General features: G+C 43.6%; 1 protein-coding gene across 2 annotated transcripts in view; it reads left to right on the top strand.

Moving 5' to 3' along the window:
- The window catches only part of PIK3C3 (phosphatidylinositol 3-kinase catalytic subunit type 3), a 682,135-nt gene that overhangs the window by 303,540 nt on the left and 362,985 nt on the right, over positions 1–15,610 (top strand). For both annotated transcript variants that reach the window (XM_086960327.1, XM_086960326.1), the window contains one exon: positions 8,618–8,690. In XM_086960327.1, the coding sequence (XP_086816453.1) occupies positions 8,618–8,690 (73 nt within the window). The remainder of the gene's footprint in view (positions 1–8,617; positions 8,691–15,610) is intronic.

Here is a 15,610-nt window from a genome sequence, read left to right on the forward strand (position 1 = left end):
AACGCTCAACAGCAAATCTGGTTTGATGCAAAGAGATGAGGGGAAATTTACTGAGCTCAGTATACTGATGGCACAAGGTGACAATTTTGGGAAGGGACTCACTTTCAATTGATAAATTAAAGTTTGAGTAAATATTCAAAATGTTATCCCGAAAGTAAAGTGCCAATCTGTCACAGAGGTCTTGGGAACAATTTAGCATGCCCTGGGAAGGAGGGACGGACAGGTCTTTCACTTTTAAAAAAAGTAGCTTTGGGGAGTTATCTTCACACTGGTGGTTTGAGTTGCATCTTTCGGAGTTCTTGATTGCACAGGTAGAACAGAGGTAATTAGGCACACTCAAAGGGACAGGAAGTCTGCATATAACGATGAGCACTCGCAATTTGAGAATGAAAACATTTGTGCATTTATAATAATGCTGAGTAACCCAACCTCCATATGGATCACCTGAAATGCCAATAGTCGTGCGGGTAACAAACCGAAGAAGTACCCAGAGCCTTCTCCATGCTCGAGGGTGCCATAAGATGTTGGCTAGAGCTACTTCTGGTTACGTTTATGTGTAGAAGACCCAAAACTGGCAGAGTAGTCTCCTTCATATACTATTTCGGCAAGCAGAAGGAAACGCTAAGGAAAGGGAGAGAAAAAAGCATAGGTTGAGTAAACACAAATATGTTGAGCAAACGGAGCGCACAGGGACCATACAAACAAGTAGTTGTGAGGCAACTTATTCTCCATATACCACTGCTTAAATTATCCTGGATTTAATAAACTACAAAGATGACCAGGTTAGTTCATTCAATATTTTGACACCACACCTAGCCAATAATCCTAAGCGGGCAACATTTTCATTCTGATCATTTTTACTTATATTTTTTCATTTCAATATGTTCAAAAGCAAGACACTGTTGTCAACACATTTTACACCATCAATACAAATACATATTACAAACAATGAAAATGAAAAATATTCATATAGACACCATATACAAACGGGGAAGGGGGGATGCCTCCAAATATTTAATTCATGGGGTACCAGTCCTAATAGCTTATATACAAACAAGCAGCCAATCACTAGTTTCAACAGGCCTGCTTATCAACTACGCTGGAAACTATTTTTATCAGGGTCTAATTGCAGGGAGGATTTTATCATAAGCTACATTCCTGCAACACCCATTACAGTTCATGTTCCACCGCAGAGTCAACACGTTTCGAACCCTAAATCTGTTCGGGTGTTCTCCTCAGGACATGGACTGGCGGTGGTCTTCACTGTGAAACATAAAACAATAAAAATTGGTGTAAGTGGGGATTTATCTATTATACTCTGTTAAACTCAGACACCACCTATTACACCTGAAAATACCTGTGTGTCTTTTCTTCTTTTTGTTCTTCCCAACACTGCTGTCTACCATTCAGGGTAGAGCGGGAAAGCTCTGTGGCTACATGTAGAAATAAAGAGAAAATCAATCTACTTGATTTTCGGCCTTCTTTCTTTTGCATGTATTTTCAAAGTGAAAGCAGGTTCGTACCTTGGGCCTTTCTTTATTATGTGTAGTCCCTTTTTCCTCAGCAAATCGCACTGTAGTATGCTGATGGTAGCGCTGCGCTGAAATTGGCAAAAATGGCTTGTCAGTTCAAATGCGCTCAGTATTTAACTGTTTGTACTCGTATTTGGGGCATAAAAAGGTACCTCTAAACTTCTCTAGGCTGCGAGTTCAGGATGTTCGAAAAAGCGGCGTGACTGCCTCTGCTTTTGTACTTGTGTCACGTTCTCAATTCGTTCTATGGAAACACACGGATCGAGCTCAATGTTTATCTTCAGTTTATTGGCCCACTTGGTACATATGCGGATACTCAGGGAAAACTTACTTCAAAGAAACAATCTTTTCTTTTCTCCGGTTTCCGAGTCTGTTGCTCCTCGGTTCCAACGCTGTAGCGCATCACGTGGTTACAACTTGTGCCTGGCTGCGTATATTTAAAGGAGCAGTTGTTGGTCTTGTTCCCAATGGGCTCATGGTACTTTGAGTGTGAAAATTGCTTTATCTGTGATCACACAATCAGCACACTAGATGACTTTGGTCCTTTGCAAAGATGATTTCTATGTATTAATGTCATCAAGGAACTATTGTTGGTTGCTCAGTTCAGCCCAAATGATTTTAAGTGGACGATTCTGGCAGTGATAAAAGTTTCTGCAGGTGTAGGGGGAGACCCTGATTTACTGTTGGCCCAAAAAGAAGCCTTCTTTATCATGAAATTCGATACAGCTATGACCGGATTGAATGAACTGTCTGAATTGAGCAACCTACGATAGTTCCTTTATGACATTAAAACATAGAAGTTATCTTCGCAAAGGACCCAGGCCATCTAGTTTGCTGATTGTGTGATCACAGACGAATCTATTTTCGCACTCAGAATACCATGAGCCCTTGCCACGACATTGGGAACAAGACCAACAACTGCTCCTTTAAATATACGCAGCCGCAGGATTGTATGAACTATCTGAACTGAGCAACCTACGATAGTTCCTTGATGACAATAAAACATAGAAATCATCTTTGCAAAGGACCCAGGTCATCTAGTGTGCTGATTGTGTGATCACAGATGAAGCTATTTTTGCACTCTAAATACCATGAGCCATTGCCATGACATTGGGAACAAGACCAACAACTGCTCCTTTAAATATACGCAGCCGCGCACACGTTGTAACCACGTGATGCGCTACAGCGTTGGAACCGAGGAGCAGCAGACTCGGAAACCGGAGAAAAGAAAAGATTGTTTCTTTGAAGTACGTTTTCCCTGAGTATCCGCATATGTACCAAGTGGGCCAATAAACTGAAGAATAACATTGAGCTCGATCCGTTTGTTTCCATAGAACGAATTGAGAACGTTACTCAAGTACAGAAACCGAGGCAGTCACGCCGCTTTTTTGAACATCCTGAACTCGCAGCCTAGAGAAGTTCAGAGGTACCTTTTTATGCCCCTAATACGTGTACAAACAGTTAAATACTGAGCGCATTTGAACTGACAAGCCATTTTTGCCAATTTCAGCGCAGCGCTACCATCAGCATACTACAGTGCAATTTGCTGAGGAAAAAGGGACTACACATAATAAAGAAAGGCCCAAGGTACGAATCTGCTTTCACTTTAAAAATACATGCAAAAGAAAGAATGCTGAAAATCAAGTAGATTGATTTTCTCTTTATTTCTACATTTAGCCACAGAGCTTTCCCGCTCTACCCTGAATGGTAGACAGCAGTGTTGGGAAGAACAAAAAGAAGAAAAGACACACAGGTATTTTCGGGTGTAATAGGTGGTGTCTGAGTTAAACAGAGTATAATAGATAAATCCCCACTTACACCAATTTTTATTGTTTTATGCTTCACAGTGAAGGCCACCTCCAGTCCATGTCCTGAGGAGAACCCCCGAACAGATTTAGGGTTCGAAACGTGTTGACTCTGCGGTGGAACATGAACTGTAATGGGTGTTGCAGGAATGTAGCTTAGGATAAAATCCTCCCTGCAATTAGACCCTGATAAAAATAGTTTCCAGCGTAGTTGATAAGCAGGCCTGTTGAAACTAGTGATTGGCCGCTTGTTTGTATATAAGCTATTAGGACTGGTACCCCATGAATGAAATATTTGGAGGCATCCCCCCTTCCCCGTTTGTATATGGTGTCTATATGAATGTTTTTCATTTTCATTGTTTGTAATATGTATTTGTAATGATGGTGTAAAATGTGTTGACAACAGTGTCTTGCTTTTGAACATATTAAAATGAAAAAATATATGTAAATAATTAAAAATGATCAGAATGAAAATGTTGCCTGCTTAGGATTATTGGCTAGGTGTGGTGTCAAAATATTGAATGAACTAACCTGGTCATCTTTGTTGTTTATTAAATTAGAGTGGTCTAGGTCAGGTAGTAACCATACCCAAGCCTTTTTTGGTTTCAAAATTATCCTGGAAGCAGACCTTTTGTTTTTTTTACTCACCTGGAGCACTGTGCCTCTGTATCTAAGTCCCTGCTGCCATTGTCCTGCATGTCACAATCTCTGCCTCTCTAACCTCAAACTTTTATTGTGCATTCCAGTTGCCTTTATTTATTGTCTTATATCTTGTGCTATTTAAAATGTTTCCTCACTTTCCCGATCTCAAACACATTTTATTAGCAGACATATCTCCTTATAACATACTGTATTTTGAACATTTGTATTATGAATTTTGACTTACTCTGACCTTTTGTTGACTTGCAAAAAGAACCGAAGACTCGGCCCCAATTTGGTTATTCCTGTATACCACGGTCACTTGAGCCAAACAGTGTTTATGTGCTTTATTGTAGCTGTTGATGACTCATGTTCTTCACAAAAGCATGGTGTGAACAACGATTTGACATTCAAGTAAGCATCTTCTAAACTGCCATTTTTGTGTAGACCTCACTTTAGTAAGTGAAGTAGAGATAACATCATGCTAAATGGACTTCATATGTCCTTTTTAGGTCTTGCCTGAGACAGTGCATGCGCTGTCTCTTCGAGACATTTAGTAAGTGGCTTTTAAAAGTGCCACTAGAGGCTTTTGCTGGCCTACAGCTTGCGTTCACGAGCTTGCGCACATACACATCTGCCATCTGTGTTTGTATTGCTGTAATCAGGCTCCTCTGCTTGCACTACCCCCTCCATTTTCCCCCTCCCTTCTGGTCAGCTTCATGTGTGTCTTCTAGCTGTGAATCATGTTCCTCTTCTCGCACTCCCCTGCCCTCCTCCCCCTCCGTTTCATTTGTGTCGTCTATCACTGTGAATGCTCCTGCTTCCACCAGGCACACACACCACCTGTTGTCAATGCATTCTTTCACCAGGCACACATACCACCAGCCGCTAGTGCACGCTTTCACCAGGCACACACACCACCAGCCGTCAGTGCACACTTTCACCAGGCACACACACCACCAGCCGTCAGTGCCCTCTTCCACCAGGCACACACACCACCAGCCGTCAGTGCACGCTTCCACCAGGCACACAAACCACCAGCCATCAGTGCACGCTTCCACCAGGCACACACACCACCAGCTGTCCGTGCACGCTTCCACCAGGCACACACACCACCAGCCGTCAGTGCACGCTTCCACCAGGCACACACACCACCAGACGTCAGTGCACGCTTCCACCAGGCACACACAACACCAGCCGTCCGTGCACACTTTCACCAGGCACACTCACTACCAGCCGTCGGTGCACGCTTCCACCAGGCACACACCACCAGCCATCAGTGCACGCTTTCACCAGGCACACACCTCACCATCCGTCAGTGCACACTTTCACTAGGCACACGCACCACCAGCCATCAGTGCACGCTTTCACCAGGCACCCACACTACCAGACGTCAGTGCACGCTTCCACCAGGCACAAACACCACCAGCCATCAGTGCACGCTTCCACCAGGCACACACACCACCAGCCATCAGTGCACGCTTCCACCAGGCACACACACCACCAGCCGTCAGTGCCCGCTTTCACTGGGCACACACACCACCAATAGTCAGTGCACGCTTCCACCAGGCACACACACCCCCAGCCGTCAGTGCACGCTTCCACCAGGCACATACACCACCAGCCGTCAGTGTACGCTTCCACCAGGCACACACACCACCAGCCGTCAGTGCACGCTTCCACCAGGCACACACACCACCAGCCGTCGGTGCACGCTTCCACCAGGCACACACACCACCAGCCGTCAGTGCACCCTTCCACCAGGCACACACACCACCAGCCATCAGTGCACGCTTCCACCAGGCACACACCACCAGTCATCAGTGCACGTTTCCACCAGGCACACACCACCAGCCATCAGTGCACGCTTCCACCAGGCACACACACCACCAGCCGTCAGTGCACGCTTCCACCAGGCACACACACCCCACCAGCCGTCAGTGCACACTTTCATCAGGCACACACACCACCAGGTGTCACACACTACCAGCCGTCGGTGCATGCTTTCACCAGGCACGCACCACCAGCCTTCAGTGCACGCCTTTACCAGGCACACACCACCAGCCGTTGGTGCACGCTTTCACTGGGCACACACACCACCAGCCCATCAGTGCACGCTTTTACCAGGCACACACACCACCAGCCGTCAGTGCATGCTTCCACCAGGCACACACACCACCAGCCATCAGTGCATGCTTCCACCAGGCACACACCTCCAGCCGTCGCTGCACGCTTCCACCAGGCACACACACCACCAGGCGTCAGTGCACGCTTCCACCAGGCACACACAACACCAGCCGTCAGTGCACGCTTTCACCGGGCACACCAACTACCAGCCTGCAGTGCACGCTTTTACCAATCACACACACACCACCCATCACTGCACACTTTCACCAGGCACACACACCACCAGCCATCAATGCAGCAGGCAGGCTCTTCTCAGAGTTTCTTGGTAAATATGTGTTTGATGCCTGGGAGGGAGTGGGTCGAGTTTCCTTAAACCATGCTGAGTATGCAGGTGCAGTGCATGAACTCCTGCGTGAGTGAATCAATCTGCCTGGGGCTCACTCATGACACACTTGTAAATTGCGCCTGCACCAGGCTTTTCCTCATTTGCAAAGTTCGGTGCATGCGCACAGCTAGGCAGCCCCCTCACCCCCGGTAATGACTGCTTCATACAACCAGAAAGGAAACAACATTCAGAGCAATGAAAACAAGTTAATTTGATGCAAAGAACTGTTAACAAAAACCATGTCCATCTATTGTAGATCTGGCAACTTGAACAAAACTGCATTAAAAAACAAACAAGCATTGGCATAGCCAATAGGTCTCGCTTTTTGGACCCTATCAGTATTTAGTTATGCAGCAGAATATTCTTGGTGCAACAACACCAACTGTTGCATGGCTAAACACATATAAGGTCCCAAATGCGAGACCTATTGGCTATGCTAATGCTTGTTCCAATTTATTTTGAAGTGCATCATCCCACATGGTTCAGTGGAATCAATTCAAAGTCCAAATGTACAAAGGATTTTAGCATTTTCAAAACGTACAATTGGGGAACTCTTAAGGTGCCAATTCACAGAACTAACTTAAGACAAAATCCTAAACTTACTATGATTTTGGTATTCACAGAAGGGACTTACTCATTTCGGTATTCACAGAAGTTAGGAGTCCTAACTTTTGGACTCCTAAATGCCTTCTGTGAATACCGAAAGTCTTAAAGATAGAATTTTTCTCAGTTTAGGAGTAGTTAAGTTAGGACTCCTAACTTTAGGACTCCTAAATGCCTTCGGTGAATACCGAAAGTCTTGAAGTTAGAATTTTCCTCAGTTTAGGAGTAGTAAAGTTAGGACTCCTAACTTCTGTGAATACCGAAATGAGTAAGTGCCTTCTGTGAATACCAAAATGAGTAAGTGCCTTCTGTGAATACCAAAATGGTAGTAAGTTTAGGCTTTTGTCTTAAGTTAGTTCTGTGAATCGGGCGCTTTGGGCTTGCAAATGCTATAACCTTTTTCCTCATGTATAAAACCCAGTTAGTGATTCAGAAACATTTATCTGAATCGCTGAATGGATTTAAAAATGGATACCAAATTGCAACTTGCAAGAGGAATATTTAGGGCATCTCTTGCAAAATTTTATATTCTGTGTATCAATTTCTGGTTGCAAACCTTTCATATGTTATCAATCTCAAATTAGGGTTGGAACTGATTGCAAACGGAAGGGGTCTTGTTTGGACTCTTTCACCTTTTGGGAATCTGTGTGGCATCATCGGGGGTGAGGGGGCAGGCAGTAGCCCACAGAACCATTGCCTGCTCTTACTGAACAGTTCCGAAACCAAATTTATTATATCTATCTATCGATCGATCTATCTATCTAGATATAAACTACAGCTGCTTTTAACAAAATCTGTTTTGGAAAGCAGTTATAGGGATGGTGGTCTGCCGTCCCTTGCATACCACCCTCCATCCCAGTGGAAGTAGCCAATCACAGGTGGGTCACTGGTTATCACCTGCCTAATGAAGTTTAATTAGGCAGGTCGTTCTTCATCCGCCTATGAGTTAGTGTTTTGTTAACTAAACCATGTTTACACATATCGGTTTGCAAAACCAGATTGCATTCACAAAAAGTCACCATTACACAATTTGTGACCCCTTTTTGTGAATAAAAACTTAGTACATCGAGCCCTATGGTTTGTCTCCCAGAATGAACTAATCTTTTTAAGATGCCAGTGCGAGCCCAAAACTGAAAGAATTGTGTCCCAGCTAAATGATGAGTAGTAGCTTTGATGTCAGTCGTAATGCCCTCTTAAGGCACTATACACACCCTCTCATGCTTTCCGTTTGGTGTATTGATGTGACCTTTGCTTACTCACCAACCATTCGTTTTGTCAGTGTATTTATCAGCTGTGACAAGAGTTGAAAGATTTCTGATTGAACACAAGCTCTAGCTAGTTAGTCATAAAAGAAGGCCTGATTACGTTTTATGATTAAGAGACCATAATAGTGTGGAATTTAAAAACGAATTCAAAAGTTAATTTCTTACTAATATATATGTGGGTAAGTAATCAGTTGTTTCTTATGTTGTAAATTAATGTTCTGTCACATCCAAATAGAGTAACATAACCATATTTTCCCTCAGTCCTCTTCCCACAGTAACATCTCCGCCTCCACCGCCTAAAGGGAAGGAACCTGTAGATGGCGAAACACTCGAAGTGAGTACAAGCTTTCTTCTCATTATGTATGTTTCTCCATTTGCTTGGATTTGTCCCTTTGATCTATTCTTGAAATAAATTGTCATTCACATTTTCGTCAACCTAGATTAATATCCCTTCCACACAGGGCACAAGTCCTATAAAAAGAAGTGGGGGGACAGTCAATATGCAAATGACCTCATGGCGTCACGTGCTGAACGTGCCCCGTTGTCTGAATATTACACCGGGACACCTTCAGCATATTTCTGTGGGATACTGAAAACTGATGGACGCAGGCTGCTGCGGTCGCCGATATTTTCAGGAAAGGGGCTTCTCACAGCACCCTCAAAACGTGACCCCGTTTTTTATCATGAACTAACTAGCGCAGAGAGCCTTATCAATTGCTTCCGCTCAGGTTCACAGAGTACCTATCAATACAAGACAAGAGAGGCCTTTCCACTGAATTGAATTAATCTCTATAGCCTATTTTGCTACCTATTTCGACAAAGGATCCTCAATATTTAGAGAACTCAGGAGCTCCATATGTGGACCGTCTACTAGGCTTGTCTACTACTACAGTATAAGTCTCTCTGCTACTAGTGTTGACAAGGGATCTTCAGTATCTCAAGAATCTAGAGCTACAAACTGCAATATTGTCCCAGGCTCATTCCGTTACTATATTACAAGCCTTGAGGAAGTCACGGTGGTGACGAAACGCGCGTTGGCTGTTATCGTGCGATACAGACAAGGAACAGGAACTCTAATTAGGAGATTTCTGTTATGTGATTGTTTAAACCGTCTGAAATCTATCTCATGTATTTGTGGAAAATAAATCACTGTTGAATCATGCGATTCTGTTCTGTATACTGAATCTCTGTGACATGATGTCTCTCTCATGATCCTAGGGTGCTTTCTGTGTTTTAGAATTGTATTTCAAACGTGTTTGGGATACATTTAGAGTGCCAGGGTCTTGTCTTTTGTATATTTCTGTGGGGCCCAGCTTCTTGGCAGAGGGGATGGCGTCCACCCTGTGAAAAGAGTGGGGGACGCCGTCCACCCGCGTGGACCCCCTACTCGAGCCCTGCTTCCACATCTTCAGGCTATTCATACTGTTAGTCCTTCCTTCAGGAAAGTCCTCCCATTGCAGTGCATGATGGTTAAGCTTCCATGCACTCTTACCCTGTGGCCCAACTCGCATCAATTATTACCCTCGAACACCCTCTAATATCATAACTTGTACTCCTATCTAGACACCTACGACCGCTTTGCAGCCCCACCCCTTCGAAGACAAGCGTTTCCACCACAAGTGACAGGTTCAAGAAGGTGAACACACATGGTGGCCTCAGTCTCACCCCACAAGCTGGTGTGCACACTGAGGTCACATGACCTACCAACACTTCACAGCCCCAACCATTTGCAGCAGGTTTCAGTATGCCAATGTGTGACATTTCTATGATGTGTGGTGTTTTTGTGTGCAATGATTACTGAGGGAAGGGGCACATCTGAACATACAATAAGGATTGCTGACTGGTTGGGGAAATATAAACCTACAGGAAGGTGGTAATATGTGGCCATTCTTTGCATAATGATACCCAGCCCTGGGATAATGCGTGCACGGGCATAATATTTGTAATTCTCTTATTTTTTTTTTTTGGGAGTTGTGCCAATATTTTATTCAGAAATCACAGACTGGGAATAACCAGAATGTAAGTCACAAAATATTAGAACATCAGAACAAGCGCCAAGTCCAGCCTCCCTTTCCTGCGGAGGCTCTTGTCATGGACCCTAATGCTCAGTAACCAGTCCCTGATCATAGAGTGCAGGTGGCGATCCGAGACCAGAGGATTCTGGGTACCCAGTGCCATTAGGGCAGCTGGGTGTGGTTGGCGCTACTTCTTGCCACCGGCCTTGATTGCGGACTTGGTGACTTTGCCAGCACTGGCAGCCTTCTTCTCAACCGCCTTGATAACTCCGACAGCTACCGTCTGCCTCATGTCGCGGACAGCAAAACGACCAAGAGGAGGGTAGTTGGAGAAGCTCTCCACACACATGGGTTTGCCTGGGGGGTCACCCTGCTCGAAGCCCTAGACTCCATCATCCCGCCTACCCGTCCCACCGACAAGCCCCTGCGTCTGCCCCTGCAGGACGTCTACAAGATGGGAGGTATTGGCACAGTCCCAGTGGGCCGTGTGGAAACAGGTATCATTAAGGCTGGCATGGTAGTGACCTTTGCCCCCAGTAACGTAACCACTGAAGTAAAGTCTGTGGAGATGCACCATGAGGCGCTGGTGGAGGCTCTCCCCGGTGACAACGTTGGCTTCAACGTGAAGAACGTGTCTGTGAAAGATATCCGAAGAGGAAATCTAGCTGGTGACAGCAAAAACGATCCCCGGATGGAGGCTGGGTGCTTCACAGCCCAGGTCATTATTCTGAACCACCCTGGCCAGATCAGCCAGGGATACCCCCCTGTGTTGGATTGCCACACCGCTCACATTGCCTGCAAATTCGCTGAGCTGAATTCTCGTATTTTTTCAATCTCTCTTTGTGTCTTTCAGTTGATCATCTACAAAATAGTCAGACCTGTATGTTTAGCCAAAACTTGTTTAGTGAAACCATATATTACATGCTATCTGCTTGGCAAGCTGTTAGATAGGATTCCATATTACAAATTCTGATCGTAATAAAAGAAAACAGTGCAAATCCATGTGGCACTCTGTTGGTGCTTTAATAGTAGGTTAATTGTCTAAAACATTTGCTACAGTCCGTATTTCAAAAAAAAAATCTCCTTGGGCAACAACGGATTGAGGAACCAGAACTCATAAGTCATTTTGATCAATGTTTTAACTAAGAAATCCTGTATAATTAATGTCTTTTTTATTAGGACAAACTTTTGTTTCAAAATATTTTTGGTACTCCTGTAAAAGAAAGTAGAACATTCTGATATTGCCTCAATCTTGGTCACATCTTTCACATTTCAAAAGTGGGGAAAGTGTGCTTCCTGCTTCTCTTAGCAAACAAACACACTTATTGTGTCATGAATTCCGGTTTCTCCATGCTTCTACCTGATGCAAAACCTTAGTATAGAACATACTGCAGGAGCAAATGAAATGAATTTTATTATGCATGATTAATTAAAACCGATGCATACATTAAAACTTGTTTTAAAATATCTTCTCATATGAAATTAAAATACTATTTTATTGTCCACATATTTAATTTCTGTTACTCATTAAAAGAGGCGAGATAAGAAGATAGAGGAGGGCAGATGCCACTGTTATTTGAACTCTTCCAGTGTGCCATGTAGTCTTTTCCCAGTGGATCGCAATGTTGTTGTTAAGAGGACCTTGCCCGTTGAAGGGATTCTCATCATAGTCATTGCCTTAATTCTTAATTTCCGCCGACAACTTGCGATGCCTTGTTGGGAGAAACCCCGACCAAAAGGTTGTAATGTAGATCATATGGAGGTCCCTTTTTTTTACCACCTGTTACTATTTTAGGTGTGGTGAAAATGGGCAGAGATTTTTAGGACATCGGCTCCGTTAGTGAGTCTTCTCCCACTTGCTCTATTTAATGGGTGTTACCGTTTGGCAAGGCTTCTGTGTTGAATGTTCTTAGGGCGACATACGTAGATTTTCCAGTTGGTTAGCTGTTATGTCGAAAAACTTTGTTAGTCGACAATTGAGCTGCACTTTCTCTGGGTTGAAACACAGCAAAGCCGCTTGTCTAGGGGTCCTTACTCCATACTGGTTGAATACTGGTTTTAAAAGATTTATTCTTATGTCCCTTAGGTTATTGCAGGTACAAATAACATGTAATAAGTCCTCCACTCCGCAGCGACAGAGGCGACAAGGCTGCACACCGCCTTTTCTCACCCAGGGGGGAAGAAACTGATTAATTTCACCAATCCCCGGGCAAAGTTTTAAGAATTTTTCCTTTGTGGTAGTTTTTATTCTGATTTCCAAATAAGATTGCGGTTTTAAAGTTTTGTACGTGTTCAGTACTACCCATCCATGTGTTCGTTTGGATAGCGTATTTTTATCTTCTACAACTAACATTTGTCGGCATACCTTTGTTACTGTTTTTTTTAATACTGCATGTGACACTGTAATGCTCCAAAGGTCTGTCAGCCCTAAGAGTTTAATTGAGTCCTGCAAGTACTCTCTAGCTGGTGATTTTGCAGGACGGAATAGCTCAACCCAAATACGGCTGTTCAGGGATCCTTCTGCTGATTCTTTGATTTTATGCCAGCATTTTACGTATGCTCCCCTTCTTTCGATTGATTGTTTTTGTAGCCCAAACTCCAGCCGAATTTGGAGCTGGGGAAGCATACCTTGGGAGGTTAAAAATGGATCGATATGCATTACTTATTAAATTTTCCACTACTGTAGTGCCTTTGCCCTTAATTGCTGAGCTACTGTATGTAATTGTAGGGTGAAGTTTTGCTTGCAGGACTTTTATTAAGGGATCGAGTGTTGGGTCCGGCAGTTGCATCTTTAGAGGGTTTATGGCCAAATACACCATTACCCCTGTCCTCCGCACGGATTCTATCTGTGGTTTGAATGAGTTGTTTTGGTCTAATATTAATCCTAGATATTTATAGCTGGGTGCTTGATCTAAGCGATGCCCATCCAGAAACCAATTGAAACATTTCTTCCTATGACTATTTACTGCCGTTATTCTTGTCTTGGTATAATTTATTTTCAGGGCGTTCCGTTTTGAGAAGCTGTGAGTCACATTCAGTAAATGTTGTAATCCAATGGGGGTTCGACTTATCAGTACCAAGTCATCAGCATATAACAGATTAGATAAGGCTATATTTCCTAATTTCGGTGCGTGATTTTTGCACTTGTCCAATTCCCCTGGTAAGTCCGCAAGATAAAGGTTAAAAAGCGACGGGGTAAGGATGCACCCTGTTTTAACCCTTTTGTGGTTGGGATTTCTTTTGATACGTGGGTCCCTGCACCTAGCTTTATCCTTATCCAAGTGTTTGTGTGCAAGTTCCTTAACTGGTCCAGAAGCGGAGGTGGTATTCCCATCCCTTGAAGTTTTAGCCAGAGCTTTGTTCTGTCCACGTGGATCAAAGGCGGCTGTAAAGTCGATAAAGCAGAGGTAGAGGGGAAATCTCCCCTGTTTTGCAGAGTCCATTAGTAAAGTTAGGGCCATTATATTTGTTGTTGTTCCCTAAACTTGTCGGAACCCGGTTTGTGTTGGTGAAATAATATGGTTGTCTGACGCCCAAGTTGTTAAGTCATTTAAAATAAGCCCTGCAAAGTATTTAGCCTCGGTGTCTATGAGGGCTAACAGTCGATAGTTTTCTGGCTCAGACCTCTTCCATTGTTTGTAAATCGGGCTTATGATTGAGCCTCTCCAGGACTGTGGAATTGTAGATGTTTCTAATGCGTGTTTGAAGACAGGTTCTAGTGCGTTGCTCCAAAATTCAGGATCATGTTTGTACAGCTTTGGTGGAATGCCATTGGGGCCGGAGGCCCCTGCCGATCTCCCCTACTGCAGGAGCAATAAAAAATAATGCAATTAGATATACCTTGTTTTTTTACAATATGCTTCCTTAGATGGCCACTTAAGACGCAATGTTTCTTTAGAGTAGATACTTATCATCAAATCTTTCAAGGTATTTATAGTGATAGTTACTTGGCACACACCTAACTAGGGAGCAGAAGGGAGCTCAGCATTAAATCACTGAAAAAAATTCAAGAAAATTGCCCTTTTCAGTGTATTTTTAAATGCAGATGGCAACATTACTTGTTGCCTGTAGTTCTGAAAATGCTCCCATCATTCTTGTCAATCCGCATACCAATTTTTTTTCCAGCGTGCGTATTTTTTTAACGTTAATGGTTTTTTCATCTTTATCAAATGTACAGCTGATGGTGTCGCACAGGGCCCTTCTCATCCACTACCTCTTGTTTATACTGAAATATTGGTAGAACATTCTGAGCTAATAATGGTACCATACAGCTCATTATATTCTCTCACCTGAAATTTGCTCCCCATCGTATGCAAATCCTTCCACACATTAAAAGTGGCATTGGGAGAGATTATTGTAATTGTTATGTGTAGGCATATTGGGAACTAAGGATTGTGATTTTTATAAATCTGGTCTCTGACATAGAATGAGGTATTGTTAGCAAGAAAATGCCAGTCTGATAACTAAGAGACATATAGGGACACTTAACGAGCAGGTTTTGGTGGTGCTATACAGTGCCCTGTGGCAAGGATTTGTGCAGTGTATAGTTTGTTGTTTGTCAAACAATTTTCCAGAAGACGATTAGAAGATGAAAGCGCAAGATCAAACAGGATGTTGGGGAAGGGTGTAAATGTTTAAGGAATCTGAAGTTCAGTATTTGATGTTGTGAGTAAGGGGTTAGAGGCTGGATCACTGGATTTGGTTCTGGTGAAAGTTGTGTCTTTATCTGGCAAGCCAACTTGAGTCTGCCATGTCTCTCTGAGCTTGGCACATTGTAAATGCTTCAAGAATGATGGCCGTCTCAGAGGGAGAATGGGAAAGGGGTGCTGAGTTCTGTAGTGATCTCCAGTGGATTGTACAGAGGAGAAGGTGCGTGGAGTTTGGTGGGAATGGGAGAGGCAAAACAAAACGCTCAAAGTCTCAGAGGCAAAGGGTTCACTGTTGCAAACCTGTACAAGTGTGGACGTTGCAAAGTGTGATCATGTAAATTGCTGATATGTGGATTGTGTGACTGTAATACATTGGGTTACTGGTTGAGGGGGTTAAACCCCTACTCAAGCAGCAATCACAATACTTGTCAGGGTGAAGTCACAGGCAAACCCTAAATTAACTTGTGCTCAACCCTCTGGTTTCTTGGCACAGAACAGTCAAGCTTAACTTAAAGGCAATGTGTAAAGTATTTGTGTAGCACTTCAAACAGTAATAATGTGAAAACATAGCACAATAAGAATCCCACACA

Source organism: Lissotriton vulgaris, chromosome 3_1, assembly GCF_964263255.1.
Source record: "Lissotriton vulgaris chromosome 3_1, aLisVul1.2, whole genome shotgun sequence".
NCBI classification, from domain to species: Eukaryota; Metazoa; Chordata; class Amphibia; order Caudata; family Salamandridae; genus Lissotriton; species Lissotriton vulgaris.